Consider the following 17,622-nt stretch of genomic DNA (forward strand, 5'->3'; position numbering starts at 1 on the left):
TTATGTTGCTTCATACTCTTTTCTTTTTTACCAAAGGAGGCAAATGCCTTAAAAACTAGTGAAATCAAATTACACAGTCCCGAGCATAGGTAAAATGGGGCCTAACAAACATATACAGGCCTCATCTTAGTTGAGTTGAACCCATCCTTCATTTGGAGCCTGCCATTCAATTTGCTGCACTTATCTACCAGGGTTTTTTTTGGGTATAACTCACACCATAAGAGCAAGTCAATGCTATCACGTGTAAACACCACAAGCAGACAATCCTTGCTGTTCAAAACCACGACGTGAATTTTGTAGGATGAATGTATCATTGCCAACATATGTGCGCTGGCAATCTCTGCGATTGAAACTCCTGATGTGAGTTGTAGGGTGAGTAACAAGTAGGCAATCTATATGATTTAAACCCATTGTAGGGTGAACGCTTGTAAAATAAAAGTTCCTGTTCAAAGGACCAAATCCACCAGGTTTGCTCCTCTTAAAATATCTCACAGCTCAGCAATGCAATAGTCACCATTATTGAAAATAACTACATTCCTTTGTTTCCTGAGGTTCTAACAAATTATGCCAGAGATTTCTTCGCTGAATATTACCAATTTCACGGATACGACCATTCACTCGGATGGTTGGGGTTTCTTTTTGGATAAACTATACTCCTGTTGGTTAGATGACTTTCATAAATTTTCATTTTGGGTATAGAAAATTAAAAAAAAAAAATTATAAATTGGACACTATTGTTAACAATAATTTTCATTTTAGTTACCTAACTTTAATAAATTTTCATTTTAGTCACCTAACTTTAATAAGTTTTTATTTTGGTCATACCTCTTTATTTTAATATTATTGTATAGTCATTTTAATCATCAAACTTTAATAAGTTTTGATTTTGGTCTTTTGTTTCATTTAAAAAATTAATTATATTTTTTAATAAAAGGAAAAACTTGAGGTTTTATAGGAATTAACTTAGATTTTTACCCGAAAAAATCTTTTTAATTTTCTTTATTTTCTCCTTTTCAGGAATAATTTTACTTTTTTTTCTAGTAAAGGAAAAAGCATGAGATTTTATAGGAATTATAAAGAAAACCAATTTATCTTTGTAATGTCCTTTAATTTCTCTTTTTAAAGCTTGAGTTTTTTTATAGAAAGAATTGAGTTACGACTGAATAGCTCAATTTTATGTAAAAACGTAATTTATTTTGGAGAAAATAAAATAATATTTTGAAAAGATAAAATAAGTGACCGAAATAAAATTTATTGAAATTAATAACATTAAATTAACAACGGGTGGTCAAATAAAAACTTATTAAAGTTGGGTTAGTAAAATGAAAATGGTTGTCAATGGTAGTGCCCAATTTACAAATTTTTTATTTCTAATTCCCAGGATGAAACTTATGAAAGTTGAGTGATTAAGTGTAATTTACCCTTTCTTTTTCAGGTTTCAAGTAGATTTAATGAAAACTAATAGTTAATATCATTAGTTAATTATAAATTTTATCTGATCAATTTTAAAATAAAATTAAACATTAAAAAAGTTCGTGTATAATTTTTCGCCAACTACATGTACTATATTCAATTAAAAAAAATCCAAATTCCATATTAAAAATGGTGTCAAATTTGAATACTAAAAGACAGAGAACGGTGGTTGAGGTACATGCTAACCAAAATTTTTTAAAATTTTAATTATACCCAGAATTTTTAAAAAATTAATTAAGCCTTATAATTTTAAAAATTCTCATCAAATTTTTTTAAAAAATTCAATTAAACTCTTCAAATTTTTTAAAATATTCATTAAAACTCTTAAAATTTTTAAAATTTCAATTAAACTCCTAAAACTTAATGGGAAAGATGTGCTAAAGCCATATTTTTTCCCCTCTAAACAGCTGAGAAAAAAATAAGTTAAGAAGGATAATATTGGTCGGTCCGTACAACCTTTTTGTTCTGCAAGCAGCAAGTTAAAAAACGTGTCATAAGTGGCAATCTAATAGGACAACATTGTCATATAATACCAAAACTCATCAGATAATAATATCTCTAAAAAAAGCAATAAATTTTCAGTATTTCACTTCACAGTCTGGTGTATGCTGAAAAGTGAAAAAGAAAAATGGCTTCTTTGATATTAAGTCAACTTGTTTTTCCATCAGAAAATGGTTACAAAGTGTGGGAAGATCAATCTTTTATTAAGTGGAGAAAAAGGGACCCTCATGTTACTTTGCATTGCCATGAATCTGTTGAAGGTAGTTTCTTTTTCTTTGATCAAATTATTGATTTATTTTATTTTAATTTTTGGGTTTGACTCGATTTAGTATTTCATTAACATCTGCTTTTTAAAAATACATATTTTGATTTTTTTTTCCCTGAAGTTTTGACTTTTCACTCAGATTTATTGCTTTGGGTACTTTGCATGTACTAATACTGTGTTCGTGATTGTTTCCATTAAAATCTGCTACTTGGGTATGCTTTGTAGTATCTTTATCTTTTTTCTTTTACGATTAGATGTTGATGATTTTATACTGGCTTCATTTTTAGTAATTAGCACTTAATCATTATTAATATTTTTTTATTGTGTTTTTTTTTTCTAGTTTTGGTTCTTAATTCTGATTTTATGATTTGGGTTCCATTGATTTTGAATTACAATTGAATGATTGGTGGGAGTGAGCTACTATAATTCAGTGGGAAATTGATTTGAATATTCTTGATTGATTTCAGATTTTCTTTTCATTCAGACTGTGTTTTTCTTATTAGTTTCTTTAGGTATGCAATTCAAGCTGTTGAGTGTGGAATTTAGTTTTAGATTGATCAAAGTTGATACTGTTAATCTTTGTAAGGATCTATTTTTCTCTCTTCAGATTTTTTCTTTTTTCTTTTGTTGATTATTGGATGTTAGCAAGTGTTCGGGATGGCAAAACTCGATCCGTGGTTGTATGAATCCACTTAGAATGGACTTTATTTTTATTTTAAGTGGATGCACGCAGTTTTGGTAAATGCTTGTTCATGTATATTTGTATTATATACAAGCAAGATATATCCTAAAATCACATGTATATGAATTTATATGTACTTTATATATAGTATATTATACATGTGAAAGAATTATATATGCTGTAATTATGTTCATGAATGAATTATAATATATATTTACGATAGTAAATAGTACAAAAGTAAGGTGGAGTGGCATGAAGCCGGATGTTTTCAATCATTCATATAAGAGTGGGGAAGAGGTAAATAAGGCAATCCTCACCCTTGCCGTTCCCTTGTGATCCCTTAGTGGTTGCCAAAGGACTATAGCTGCTTGTGAACTTGTTTCCTTTTCTTGCAGAAGTGTTGGCCCAATCCATTGTAAATGGTTGAAGTTACTAAGTATAATTTAGTCTGCTGTTCTTCAAATTCAATTTACTTAATGAAAATATTGTTGTTTACATGGACATATGACCTGATATTCTATTAGTAAGTTAATTCAGCACTTTCAATTTCTAAATTATGTTCTCTCATACAATGTTGTATCTATAGGATCTCTTAAATACTGGTATGAACGCAATAAAGTGGACCTTTCAGTATCCAAATCGGCAGTTTGGAATGATGATGCTGTTCAGAGTGCACTTGACAGTGCGGCTTTTTGGGTCAAAGGCTTGCCTTTCGTCAAGTCTTTGTCTGGTTATTGGAAATTTTTATTGGCTTCCAATCCTGCTGCTGTTCCGAAAAATTTCTATGAAAGTGCATTTCAGGATTCCGATTGGGAAACTTTGCCGGGTAAGATTGTTAATACATATGTTATATATTTGCAAACTTTTCTTGCTTCACTCTCACTTTTCAACTTTAGTTATGTGTTTCAAGACTTTTGCTTTAATTAGCAAGGTTATTTATTATTTTGAAATAATTTGAGAAACATGCCAAAATCTATCTCTTTATAACATTCATCAATATACATGATGTAAACCCGAGTTTACCCTTTTTCTGGTGTCTAGTTATGCAAACTTTTAGGTTTCTCGTTCATAATTATTGACATAATCATATAAGCATTTGCATTACATTTCATTTGAACCTATAACTTTTGGCTGTCATAAAGTGTAAGTTATGGAACTTGGCCGTTGAAATCAAAGTGCTAACGATGTATGTATGACATACGCATTCAGGGATGACTAATATTCAAAATAAGCAGTTCAATATTCATTTGTTTGATAAGCATTGCTTACTGATTATTGTATATTTATCATCTATTTTATTTTGTGATCCTTCTTGTTATTATTCTGAAGCTTCATAATTTTACTTCATCTTTAGTGTTATTTCTTGATTCTAGTTTGTCTTTTAATTTTTAAATATAATCAGTTCGACATTTTTCCCGTAAACAATGTTTTCTAACAAAGGTCTATCTTTTGCAATTGAAACAGTTCCTTCCAATTGGCAAATGCATGGATATGATCGGCCTATTTATACCAACATTGTGTATCCGTTTCCGCTTGATCCTCCTCATGTTCCTACAGATAACCCTACAGGCTGTTACAGGACATACTTTCACATTCCTAAAGAATGGAAGGGTATGACCTAGTCAAATGTGTTCCTAATTTAGATGGTCTATATTCTGCTAATATGATTTGATTGTTACTTTCTTCTTTGATTTTGTTTGTACTTCTAGATTCACATGCAGTGATTAAACTGTTGTAGTTTTCTTTTTTCACTTCCACATCTTTTATTTCTTCTTTTCTTCTTTTACTTTTTCCTTCATATAAATGTATGCTTTCCATATATTTATGTTTCTCAGACTTAGGTTGGGGATATGTGTCCAACACGACCATGTTCATTTTTTCGTGGTCTGTCCTAGTAATTAGTGTTTTTGTAGGGTTATTGTTATGGTCCGCACTGGTGGATCTTGTCACAGGACAATTTACAAGCAAACCGTCTGTCTTAGCAGGGCTTTTTCCCCGATTTCCACTTCTTCCTTGGGAATGACTTATGATGAACAAGTGGAACTCGTCGAAGGGAATTCCAAACCTTAGACTTGTTAAGAGAGAGTCTTAAACCTCTTAAAATTGAATTAATATGACTTACTTTTATTGCTACCAATCAGCCTCTTAAATAGAGGTTACATAGGTTTAGTTATTTGAATAAAATACCTATAAGCTAAGAACTCTAAATAAAGAAAGATTCCTAATACCATAAAGAGACTTTTAAATAAAGAAGATCTCCTAATAAAATTAAGCTAATATCTATCTAAATATAATAATTAACTGCTTCAATGCTAGGATACTGATTGACATCTAATAGTTACATCCACATGCTTATATCTGAAAATGTGCCAGAGGCAAGTACTTCTAGAAAAATGAAGACTTGGACCAACATAGGTTCTCATGTTTGCTATATACTTTGCCAATTCAAAATCTACTATAACAAACTTAAAATAACATATTTTTTAACATTTGGCAGGTCGCCGGATTTTGTTGCACTTCGAAGCTGTTGATTCTGCCTTCTGTGCTTGGGTAAACGGAGTCCCTATTGGATACAGGTATGTAATGCATAGCTGCAATATATATATATAAATTGTATGGAAAAGTTTTCACATTTATAGAAATGTTGTCAACCGAGTTTGAGTACCCTTTGGGTGTGTTCAGCATTGCTTTTCAAAAGAACTTTTCAATCCAAACTGGCTTTCAAGTCATAAGCAATGTTAAACGCATAGCTTTTCAAGCCAAACCAGTTTTTCTAACTGACTTTCCCAAAAGCTGAAAGTTTCTAGCTTATGGCTTTCTAAAAGTCAAATTAGGTGCCAAATTATAAATTTGCTCCTCATTTATATTAACTATAAATTATAAATATGATTTATATATTCAAATTAAATTTTACAAACAATTTATACTAATTTAGTATTTAAAATTGATATGTTAATTGAATATCATTTAAATTAACTTATTTTTCAGTTTACAATATCATACCTAAAATGGATATTTTAACTTTTCACAATAGTTTTTGATAGCAATGCTAAACTCATGAAATCTTAAACCACATTTCTCAAAATTATTTTTCATAGTACTTTTCAAAAACAAAGTTCAACTAACCCTTAATCTTTTGACTCTAAAGGTGATGGAGTATTGAGAATTGGGGGCATATTTGTTATAAATGATTAAGATATTTCTAGTTAAAGTAAAAATGTTGGGAGTAGGTACTCCTCTTAGAAGATAAAATTTAGTTATACCATGCACAATCTATGAGTTGGTTGCTATTTCTTGGGACTTGGTCATGTGTAATATAATATTTAATTTATTAATAACTTTCCCAAATATACATATTTGTGAAATTTTAATCTCCATCATTTTCTACATCTCACAAGTTATATGAATATTGTTGGTAGAAAAATAGTTGCTCTTTAATTGAAGCCTTCTATATGATCAAGGATGAAAAACAAAAATGCATTATTAATGTTCGTAGAAATCAATTGTGGAAAGAAAAAAAAAAAAAGAAACATAGACAGATACACAAACAAGCTTGTTGGAGAACCTTGTTTTATTCATACAGGAATGTCATGTGAAGCAGCTTCCAAATATATATTTATCTATGTTACTTGGACTCGGGTGTGAGTGTATGTTTATTATTATTATTATTTTAAATTTTGAGGGTCTTTGGAAGGTCATATCCCCATATCTCATGTCTGAATATGTGTCAGACATAGGTACTTCATGAAAATGAATAATCATAGCAACTTAGAATTTTATAGTAACCTTTTGAAAGTTTATCTTCCACAGTGAGCAGCTTCTTACAGTGATAACCTTTAGTAGAGCGTTTGAATTGGTATTGTGAGTTTGACCTATTATTAAATTCTTTTCCATTGTGTTAGTTCAGTCAGGATAGTAGATTGCCTGCTGAGTTTGAAATAACAGATTATTGCTATTCATGTGACTCGGACAAGAAGAACGTTCTATCCGTTCAAGTATTTAGGTGGAGTGATGGATCTTACCTTGAAGATCAAGATCATTGGTGGTTATCCGGTATTCACCGTGATGTGCTTCTCCTTTCTAAACCACAGGTTATACTCATTTTTTACTTTTTTAGCTGTTATGGCTAGTTATTGGACAGCAAATTTTGTGGAGAAGCACTGGAAGATATATTTTTATATGTATATCTATGTATGTGTGTGTGTGTGTGTGTGCGTGTGCTTGCACACGTCTCTGTGTGTCTGTGTCCTGTTCTTGTATGTTTATATTCAAATTCCTCTGTTTTCCCCCCTCTTTTCTGATATCCCATAACTTTGGCGCATTTGATGTCCTTTCATATATACTTGCATCATTAAAATGGACCTAACTTTTATGCAGGTCTTCATTGCAGATTACTTTTTCAAATCAAACCTTGCTGACAACTTTTCTTATGCAGATATACAGGTAAGAGTTGCTTACTTCAAGAGTTTACTTGGCAATTTTCAGAGTTTTAATTGCAAAAATTATACATGTTTTGTTTCAATTGCAGTTAAACTAAGATAAAACCTGAGGCGTAATAGCCATATTTAAAGATTCTGTTTGAATGTGCATAAACTACTATAGTTGTTGATGTACCTAATCAATACCCTTGTTGATTTTGTTGGCTTACAACGTGTTATTTATTTTGTTTCTATTATAAAAAATTGTTATATACTAAAGTTGTGATATATATTGCATCATACACATTACTCAGCTTGAAGTGAAAATAGATTGCTCGAGAGAAACATCTAAAGATATAGTGCTTACGGACTTTATCATAGAAGCTGCATTATATGATGCTGGGAGCTGGTACAACTGTGATGGAAATGTTGATCTGCTGTCATCGAATGTGGCTAACATAGAGCTCAACCGCTTTCCCACTCAAACTCTAGGATTTCATGGTTATATGCTTAAGGGGAAACTAGAAAAGCCCAAGTTATGGTCAGCAGAACATGTGAGATTCTCAGTCAATTCAATTTCATTTTCAGTTTAAGCTATATATGTTTGGTTGAGCTTAAAAGAACTAGTACGCCCCTTCCCCTATTTTTATCTCTCTTGCTATTTTGGGTTCCTAGGATTGTACTTCCATTGTTCTCCTTTCTCATGCCTTATAGGTCTTCAATATCATTATTTTCTCTCTTTTTATGAGATAACACTGGTTATAAGTTATAATATGCTCAAATTTTTCCATGATTTCAATGTATTTGGAAGGTCTTTTGAGGGTCATGTACCCATACCTATAGTATTGATACGGATGTCAGGCACATGTATTTCAAGAAAAATAAAGAATTGGAGCAACATAGTCTTTATTCTGATTTCATCTGAATTGTTTATTGCTTGCTTGTTTCCATTTTGTGCAGCCAAATTTGTACACACTGGTTATCATACTTAAGGATGCATCTGGCAAAATAGTCGACTGTGAATCATGCCTAGTTGGTATAAGACAAGTATCGAAAGCCCCAAAGCAGCTACTTGTTAATGGGCATCCTGTTGTAATAAGAGGTGTGAACAGGCATGAGCATCATCCGCGTTTGGGGAAGACAAACATAGAGGCTTGCATGGTTAAGGTAATGACACCTTAAGTTGTCAATTGTTATCTCTTAGTGGCAAGTTGTTGCAGCTTATGTTGATAACTGAATTGGACCTATGGATTATATATTCATTCTTTTTTCTTACAGGATTTGGTTGTAATGAAGCAAAACAATATCAATGCTGTGAGAAACAGCCACTATCCTCAACATCCCCGTTGGTATGAGTTGTGTGACCTGTTTGGAATGTATATGATAGATGAAGCCAATATTGAAACACATGGTTTTGATCTTTCTGGACATCTGAAGCATCCTACTCAGGAACCTAGTTGGGCTGCTGCGATGATGGACCGTGTTATAGGCATGGTTGAAAGGGACAAAAATCATGCATGCATTTTTTCGTGGTCCTTGGGAAATGAGGCTGGATATGGACCTAATCATTCTGCTTCAGCTGGTAATGCGTTCTGATATATACTTGCCATTAAATTTGCTATTGCTGGAAGCAACTATTATGAGGTTTTCCTGCGTTGGATTCTTTTACTATCTTGATCCTCATAATCATGACTTGCCAAGTATCTCTGCTAGTGAAATGTTTACTAGAAACGATATTCTTTTTAAAAAAAAATGCTTTAGATGTTTGTAAACTACATTTTGTTATCATGTTCTAGGTAGGAAGTTCGTCGACTTTCAGAATTTATGCCACAAGAAGCACGATCAAGTTTCTCATTTGACTTTTCATACTTCATTTTTTAGTTTTACTTATAATGTTAACCATATCTGACGAATATGCTTTCATTATTTCTCCTTTTATATTATTTCTTCTCTCATCATTTATTAATTTTGAGACTTGACTTAGGATGGATTCGTGGAAGAGATACTTCACGAGTAGTACATTATGAAGGTGGTGGATCTAGAACCCCATCCACCGATATTGTATGCCCAATGTATATGCGTGTATGGGACATAGTGAAGATTGCAAAAGATCCAAATGAAGCTCGTCCTTTGATATTGTGCGAGTATGTAACCATTCATCTCTATTAACACGTTTCTTTTTCATCTTTATTCATTTCCTTTTCCGGCAGAATTTATTTTCACGGCCCTGGCATTCTATTAATCTGAGGGTCTTCTATTGCAATGATGTCAGGTATTCACATGCCATGGGAAACAGCTGTGGAAACATACATGAATATTGGGAAGCAATTGATAACATTTTTGGCCTTCAAGGTGGCTTTATATGGGATTGGGTTGACCAGGTTGAGAATCCTTATTTATTTTTAAGGCCCTTTAAGGATATTGAGAATTCTTTGTCGTGCCATGATTAAATTATTAACTTTATAGTGTCTATTTCATATAATTTCTTCTGTAAAATGTAAAGTGAATCAGCTTACATTGAAAATATGTGGCCATATTCTAAGAAGTCTTTGCTCTAACCTAATGTCTCCTCTTGTACTGAAGTGTTCCTTGTAATATGCACTGAATTTCATCTCCTTTTTGACTCTTTACCCTTTGTTTCTTTTGGCCCTTGTTTTACTGGTGAAGTTTAGAAAGGACTAAATGTATTGCATTTTTCTTTCAGGCCCTATTGAAGGACAATGGAAATGGTAGCAAATACTGGGCTTATGGTGGTGACTTTGGGGATTCTCCCAATGATTTAAACTTCTGCTTGAATGGCATTACATGGCCAGATCGAACTCCTCATCCCACCTTACACGGTACCCTATATCAATTTCATATTTCTAATGTACTAAAAACTTTTCTGTTTACGGTGATATCCATATTTCTGTTGTGTTTGCACTGCCACTTATAAGCTTGATTGCTGTTTCAGAGGTTAAGTATGTCTATCAACCGATCAAGGTTTATCTAAGGGAAAGCACGGTTAAGGTACTGTCATATTTTTGTCTTTCCTGTTTCTGTGTGGTCTGTTTTTAACATCTAGTTGAAATTTAACTTGGCAGATAAAGAACACTAATTTTTATGAGACAACAGAAGGAGTGGTGTTTGAATGGGCTGTTCTTGGGGATGGCTGTGAACTTGGATGTGGAATTCTCTCCCTTCCTGTGATTGAACCTCAGAGCAGCTATGATATTGAATGGAAGTCTGGCCCATGGTATCCTCTATGGGCTTCCTCAGATGCCGAAGAAATATTTTTAACAATCACTACTAAACTTTTGCACTCCAAGAGGTGGGTGGAAGCCGGTCATGTGGTTTCATCGACACAAGTCCAGTTGCCTTCCAAAAGAGATATTGTACCTCATGTAAGTTCTCTTCTATTCCTTTTTCTTGTTTTGTTTAAGGCTATTTTACTCAGACTGGGCATGAGTGTTAGATACAGAGTATGTGTCCAACACAAGTATTGTTAAAGTTTCTATATGAATTTGGAGGTTCTTAGGATGGTCATACTACCAATCGGACACAAATGTTGGACATGCTTAATGTTTACTATTATTCTGAATCAGCTTAGTGTTCTACTTTTGAGCTTTTCAGATCATCAAAACAAAAGACGATGTCCTTTCCACCGAAATTCTTGGGGATAATATCATTATTAGCCAGTCAAAGTTGTGGGAGATTACATTTAATACAAAAACCGGAAGTCTCGATAGTTGGAAGGTAATCTAAGCCTATGGCTTTTCTTAAATTTTCCGTTTTTATGTTAGCTTTTTCTTAAAATTGCAAAAAGAAGGCAATAAAGCAAGCCCAGCCTTGTATCTTGTAAACTAAAATATTTTTCAAAAATTGTAAATTTTCATTTTTGAACTAAAGCATATAAAGACAATATTGTAATTTCTAATTTCAGAGAAATTGGTGGTAAGTTGCAGGTTGAAGGTGTCCCTATAATGAAAAATGGCCTGTTCCCATGCTTTTGGCGAGCACCAACAGACAATGACAAAGGGGGAGGTCCAAGCAGTTATCAGGCTAAGTGGAAAGCTGCCTGCATTGATGAGATAGTTTTTCTTACTGAAAGCTGTTCCATACAAAATAAGACAGACAATGTTGTGAAAATAGCGGTTGTTTACCTTGGTTTCATTAAGGGTGAGGATGGCACTTTAGATGAGTCAAAAAAAGCAACTGCTTTATTCAAAGTTGACATGCTTTACACAATCCATGCGTCCGGTGACATCGTAATTGAATCCAATGTAAAACCAAGTTCTGGTCTTCCTCCTTTATCACGTGTTGGAGTTGAATTCCACTTGGAAAAGTCGGTGGACCAAGTGAAATGGTATGGAAGAGGGCCATTTGAGTGTTACCCAGATCGAAAAGCAGCAGCAAATGTTGGGGTTTATGAGCAATCTGTAGAAGGGATGCATGTTCCTTATATAGTTCCAGGGGAGTCCGGAGGTAGAGCGGATGTCAGATGGGTGACATTTCAAAACAAGGATGGCTGTGGAATTTATGCTTCAACATACGGAAAATCTCCACCTATGCAATTAAATGCAAGTTATTTTAGCACCGCTGAGCTTGATCGGGCAGTGCGCAATGAAGAACTTATCAAAGGGGATTTCATTGAGGTAAATTTTCGAGTTAACAATGCTTTCCTTTTCTCTTATGTGCTATGCACATGCACATTTGCCCCTCTTCACTTTTATGATCTGAAGCTAATCCCTGCACCTGTTCATCCCCTTTAACGGGTTTGCTTATACTGGATATGAAAGTGTATAACTGGCCTGTTGCCAGGATCCGCCCTCATAAAAAAGTGGTAAAGAACCATGACCATGATGAAAATCCAGATGAAGTGCCAAAAGAATGGCCGGTTCTATTTTCTCTAAAACGGGAAACTGTCCAGAACGGATCCATTAAGATTATGGTCACTTGAAACCTTAGCTTTATCCGTGCCGGAATGTGACTTTATCAAAATCAGTTTACTTCTGAGAAACTAACCCTTTTCCCACTACGTACAAGCATACATACGAACATATGCATGCACATGCCAAATTGGTACCAAATGAATGAATGTCTGGAGTCGCAGATCTTGATTCTGGTTTCATCTTCACTTTAATGTGAGCTTTATTATGTTATTGTTTTGTTGTTATTGTTTTACAGGTCCATCTTGACCACAAGCACATGGGTATCGGTGGAGATGATAGCTGGACACCCTGCGTACACGAGAACTATCTGGTTCCAGCCGTGCCGTACTTGTTCTCAATCCGGTTATGTCCCGTAACTTCAGCTACTTCTGGCCAAAATCTCTACAGGTCCCAACTTCAAAACTGAGTTCATTCTCATCGTGTTTTATTTGCAAGATATGAGGGATGCCCTTAGTTTGACACTGTAATAAGGCGTTCCCATTGAACTTTCTTTTCATGCGGATTCAAACGTGGCTTTATGTTAATAAATAAATAAAATAAAATCTTATTTCCATACCCCAAAATATCTTGTAATTTTGGATAGAATATGAAAATGCTGTACAAATTTGGCAATGGCTCTGAAGGTTTTAAGCCTAATTGGCTCCATCTGATGAGTTAAATTCTTCATTTCCAGCTGAGCTTCAACAGTGAATGCTATCTTGTTTGAATAGGAGAGAGACTTTTCTTGCAACCACTGTTTCTCCTGTATATTATGAATGTATGTTTAATGATAAGCTTAATCTATGTTTAATGTTACTGTTCACATTAGTTAAAGAGGTTGATAATAGGATTTAGGCTCACTTAATTAATTATTTAACTATGTATTTGATTAAAAGGAAGTAAAAAAATGTTATTTTAATTGAAGGAATTAATAACACGTTTTAGCGAATAATTAAAATTTTAAAATTTGAAAAATATAGGAAGTAAAATTGATCAATTGAAGAACAATAATTAATTTTATAACTTATACATAGTATGAAACTAGAAATAGAATTTGATTAAATCGATTTAATTGTTATTGTTTTGGCATGAGTATCAAATTAGAGTATAAAACTATAATAACATAATTTAATAATAATATATATTTTTAAAACTATGAACATTATTTACCACTAAGTTGAATGACCAAATGCGGCTACCTTCCACAAATATATAATTGGAAAAGTAAATGCAAATATAAATGAGAATTTTACTTTAAGAATATGAACACTATTTACCACTAATTTCAATGACCAAATGCCATTACTTTCCACAAATATATTATAGGAAAAGTAAATGTAATTATAAATGAGAATTTTATGTTGAGAATATGCCAAAAGGAAGCAATATAGTTGCAAATGCCAATGGCATTATTTTCTACTTCGTTTCTTTTCCCAGATTATTGCTTGAGTTAGTCAGTAAAGCTTATTTTGCTTATTATTTCAGAGTCTTCTGCTATCTTTCTTTTCCCACATTAAAGATATGTTAATGCATATGGCTTGCATTACAAGGTCTATAGTCAATCACTTGTGGACCCTCACCAGAAACAATACTTTTCTTTGCTTACTTCTCATACAAAGACTGGCTCATCGAACATCATGTGCCATTGTTTCTTATCTTTGATCATCCTGAATACATCCACAGTTGTTTGTTCAGTTTCCAGTTGTTCATATCCATCGCTGTTTCTTTGGTTGCTAAATTCTTCTTCAGTTTCCCATGTTGTTTTGCTGCTTGTGAAATTCAAGGAGAGAGTGGAGATGGCGGACTCACTTGTTTCAGCTCTTTTGAATACCATATTCGACAACTTGAACTCCTTGTCTCGGGAGGGGATTCGACTTGCTGGGAGCCTCAAAACTGAAGTTCAGACTCTAGAGAGTACTCTGACTACCATCCAAGCTGTGCTCCATGATGCTGAGCAGAAGCAGTGGAAGAGTAAAGCTATCCAAATTGGCTTGGAAAGCTCAAACAAGCAGCTTATGATCTGGAAGATGTGCTTGATGACTTCAACGCAGAAGCTCTAAGGCAAAGGGATGCAAGAAGCAACGTGACCGTTTTCTTTTCTCCTCAGAACCCACTTCTGTTTCGCTTGAATATGGCACATAAACTTAAGGATGCAAGAGAGAAATTAGATGCCATTGCTGAGGAGAGAAGCAAGTTCCACTTAAGAGAGGGTGTGGCAGAAGCTGAAACTGGGCGGAACAGAGACAGGATAACCAGCTCCCTCGTGAATGAATCAGAAGTAATTGGCAGAGGAGATGAGAAGGCAGAGATAGTTAGCATGTTACTTAAAAATGTGAATCACCATGATGACCTCTCTGTTTATGCCATATGCGGCATGGGAGGTCTTGGAAAGACAACAATTGCTCAGTTGGTTTACAATGATGAAAATGTGACAAAAGTCTTTGATTTGAGAGCTTGGGTGTGCGTATCTGACGATTTTGATATAGCAAGCCTGACTAAACCTATTGTGGAATCCATTGAACAAGGGAACGCATGCAATATCCAACAGCTAGATCCCTTGCAACGGTGCTTATTGGAGAAGCTTGCTGGAAAACGATTTTTGCTTGTCTTGGATGATGTGTGGAACGAACATGAAGACAAGTGGGACGGACTGAAGAAAGCGCTTCTCTCTGGACAAAGAGGGAGTACAGTCATTGTCACTACTCGGCTCAAGAAAGTTGCTCTTATGATGGCTACGATTCCTGTTCATGACTTGGTGTGTTTTTCAGATGATGATTCTTGGTCCTTATTCAAGCAAAGAGCCTTTGGGATGGGAATGGATGAAGGCAATGTGAACTTGGAAAGAATTGGGAGGCAGATAGTGCAGAGATGTGGAGGGTTACCCTTGGCAATTAAGGCCACAGGAAGCATATTGCGTTTCAAAAGCCAGGAAAGGGAATCATTACGTGTCAAAGAAAGCGAGATATGGGATTTGGAAGATGAGGGAAGAAGAATCTTAGGTGTATTGAGGTTAAGTTATAAGCATCTTCCACCATATATGAGACAAATGTTTTTCGTTTTGCTCAATATTTCCCAAAGATTATGTCATGGAAAAGGACAAGCTGATAGGACTATGGACGGCAAATGGATTTATTCCTTCACGAGGACATATGGATTTGCATGATGCGGGTTGTGAAATATTATCTGAATTAACTTGGAGGTCCTTTCTCCAGGACGTCAAAGAGGATGTTCATGGAACTGTTACATGTAAAATGCATGATTTAGTTCATGACTTGGCAACATCTATGATGGACGAATGCTATGTGATTGAGCCCAGTGAGAGGTTGAAAATACCAAAAACTGCTCGTCACTTGTTTGTTCATAGTAGTAGTTTTTCGAGGAACACTCTAGACTTATCGGAATTGCAACCATTGCTTTCTTTGATCCTTGGGAACAAGTTCACCTTTCGTGGTATTGCTAATCTCTATAATCCTTCCCATTTCATCAGTAAACAAAAGCATCTAAAGGTGTTGGATTTGGGTTATAATTTTTGCAATATTGCATTTAAAAGTTTGAACAATCTGAGGTATTTGTGCCTACATGATGGTAATATGAAAACTCTACCTGAATCAACAAGCTCCCTTCATAACTTGCAGACACTGAATCTCCGTTCTTGTGACAATCTTCAAATGTTACCAACAGGCATGAAGCACTTGGAAAATCTTAGGTACCTGGACCTCAGAGAGTGCTATAAACTAAGTTCTATGCCTATTGGATTAGGACAATTGTCAAGCTTGCGCAAGCTCAACAAGTTTGTTGTGGGAAAGGACAATGACAGTGGTGGCATTGATGAGTTGAAATAGTTGGACATAGAGGGGGAATTGAGCATCACAGGACTTGGCAACGTGAAGAGTGCAACAGAAGCTAAAAACTCCAATCTGATAAATAAGCAAAATTTAAGATCATTAAGCTTATCTTGGAGAAGAGACAGCAATGAGACCTCTCAACATGGAAATGATGAAGAGATTCTTAATGCTCTCCAACCTCATTCATGCTTGAAGAAGTTGTACATATATGGTTACCAAGGTGTTAGGTTTCCGTATTGGATGATGGATATGCTTCTACCAAACCTTGTTCAAATCTCATTAGAATATTGCAACAGATGCGATCAACTTCCACCTCTAGGGAAATTACGCTTCTTGAAGGTCCTTACTATTTTTGGAATGGGTGCTCTCAAGTATATTGACAGTAACTTCAACGGAGATATGGAGAGTTCTTTTCCATCACTCGAGGTTCTCAAAATACTTTGGGCACCATGTTTGGAGGAATGGACGGCAGATAATGGTAGACAGCATTTTCCTATCTTAACTTCATCAACTATCATAGGTTGTCCTATGTTGGTTAAACTGCCCATGCTTCAGTCTCTAAAGGAGCTAGATATCAGAGGAAGTAGTGTTACTTTACTCAAATCTTCGATGATGAATGCCACTGTTCTTATATCTCTCCATATTTGGGAGTTCTACGAGTTAAGGGATTTATCTGATTTGCTGGATAACACTTGAAACTTAAAAGTTGCTCACAACTTGAAAGCTTGCATGCAGGGCTACAAAACCTCAGCTCTTTAGAAACTTTGGAATTAAGTCATTGCAACAGCCTTGTATCCCTTCCGGTAAATGGATTGCAAGAATTAACTTCCTTGTCTACACTACGCATTGAAATGTGTAAGAAATTAGCCTCTATGTCTGAGGGGGTGCGATATTTGACTTCACTCCAAAACTTGCATATCAGAAAATGTCCAGAGTTAACCTCATTGCCGGAGTGCATCCAACATCTTTCTTCTCTTCGATTTCTTAATATTAAGGAGTGTAAGGGATTAGTTTCTCTCCCAAGCGAGATACAACACCTCACCTTGCTTTCAAGATTGGAGATTTTGAATTGTCCTAATTTGATGTCATTGCCCCAAGGGGTACGAAACCTCATGGCACTAGAAACCTTGTGGATCGAAGAATGCCCACATCTGGAAAGACGGAGTCAAGAAGAGAGAGGAGAAGATTGGCCCAACATAGCACACATTCCTAACATATATATCAAGTAACCGAGTGTTGTTCTATTTATATGATTGAAAAGTTATATAATTAACTATTTTTTTCTTATCATGCCATGCACGGATTGGTCATGTGTATTAATTAAAATATATTAAAATATTTTTATTTATTAAATTAAAGCCTAAAAAACATGAAACTTGAGGCTTCTTCTATCTTATGATCTTTCCATCCCTAGAACTACAACCATGTATGGTGGTCTAATTTGATGTCCACTTTCCAATTCTTCAGAAGGATGACATCAATCTTTTGCTAGTATATTAGATACACATTCAAAGTCTAACAACTTCAT

At 34.5% G+C, this 17,622-nt stretch overlaps 2 protein-coding genes across 2 annotated transcripts; both read left to right on the top strand.

Moving 5' to 3' along the window:
* Window positions 1-1,866: 1,866 nt before the first annotated feature.
* Window positions 1,867-13,000, top strand: LOC108486379 (uncharacterized). Its single transcript, XM_017790419.2, has 17 exons — window positions 1,867-2,234; window positions 3,508-3,747; window positions 4,386-4,532; window positions 5,419-5,497; window positions 6,829-7,012; window positions 7,299-7,364; window positions 7,654-7,893; window positions 8,300-8,506; window positions 8,618-8,921; window positions 9,324-9,483; window positions 9,612-9,720; window positions 10,044-10,179; window positions 10,293-10,348; window positions 10,423-10,722; window positions 10,952-11,074; window positions 11,284-11,973; window positions 12,506-13,000. Exons 1-17 carry the CDS (start codon window positions 2,102-2,104, stop codon window positions 12,674-12,676), a joined length of 3,345 nt encoding a protein of 1,114 aa, XP_017645908.1. The 5' UTR covers window positions 1,867-2,101; the 3' UTR covers window positions 12,677-13,000.
* Window positions 13,001-14,045: 1,045 nt separating this feature from the next.
* Window positions 14,046-16,790, top strand: LOC108485092 (putative disease resistance protein RGA4). Its single transcript, XM_053029810.1, has 4 exons — window positions 14,046-14,220; window positions 14,262-15,248; window positions 15,328-16,090; window positions 16,199-16,790. The coding sequence occupies exons 1-4, from the start codon at window positions 14,046-14,048 to the stop codon at window positions 16,788-16,790; spliced, it is 2,517 nt and encodes an 838-aa protein (XP_052885770.1).
* The last annotated feature ends 832 nt before the right edge of the window (window positions 16,791-17,622 follow it).

The sequence above is a fragment of the Gossypium arboreum genome, chromosome 6 (genome assembly GCF_025698485.1).
Source record: "Gossypium arboreum isolate Shixiya-1 chromosome 6, ASM2569848v2, whole genome shotgun sequence".
Taxonomy (NCBI): Eukaryota; Viridiplantae; Streptophyta; class Magnoliopsida; order Malvales; family Malvaceae; genus Gossypium; species Gossypium arboreum.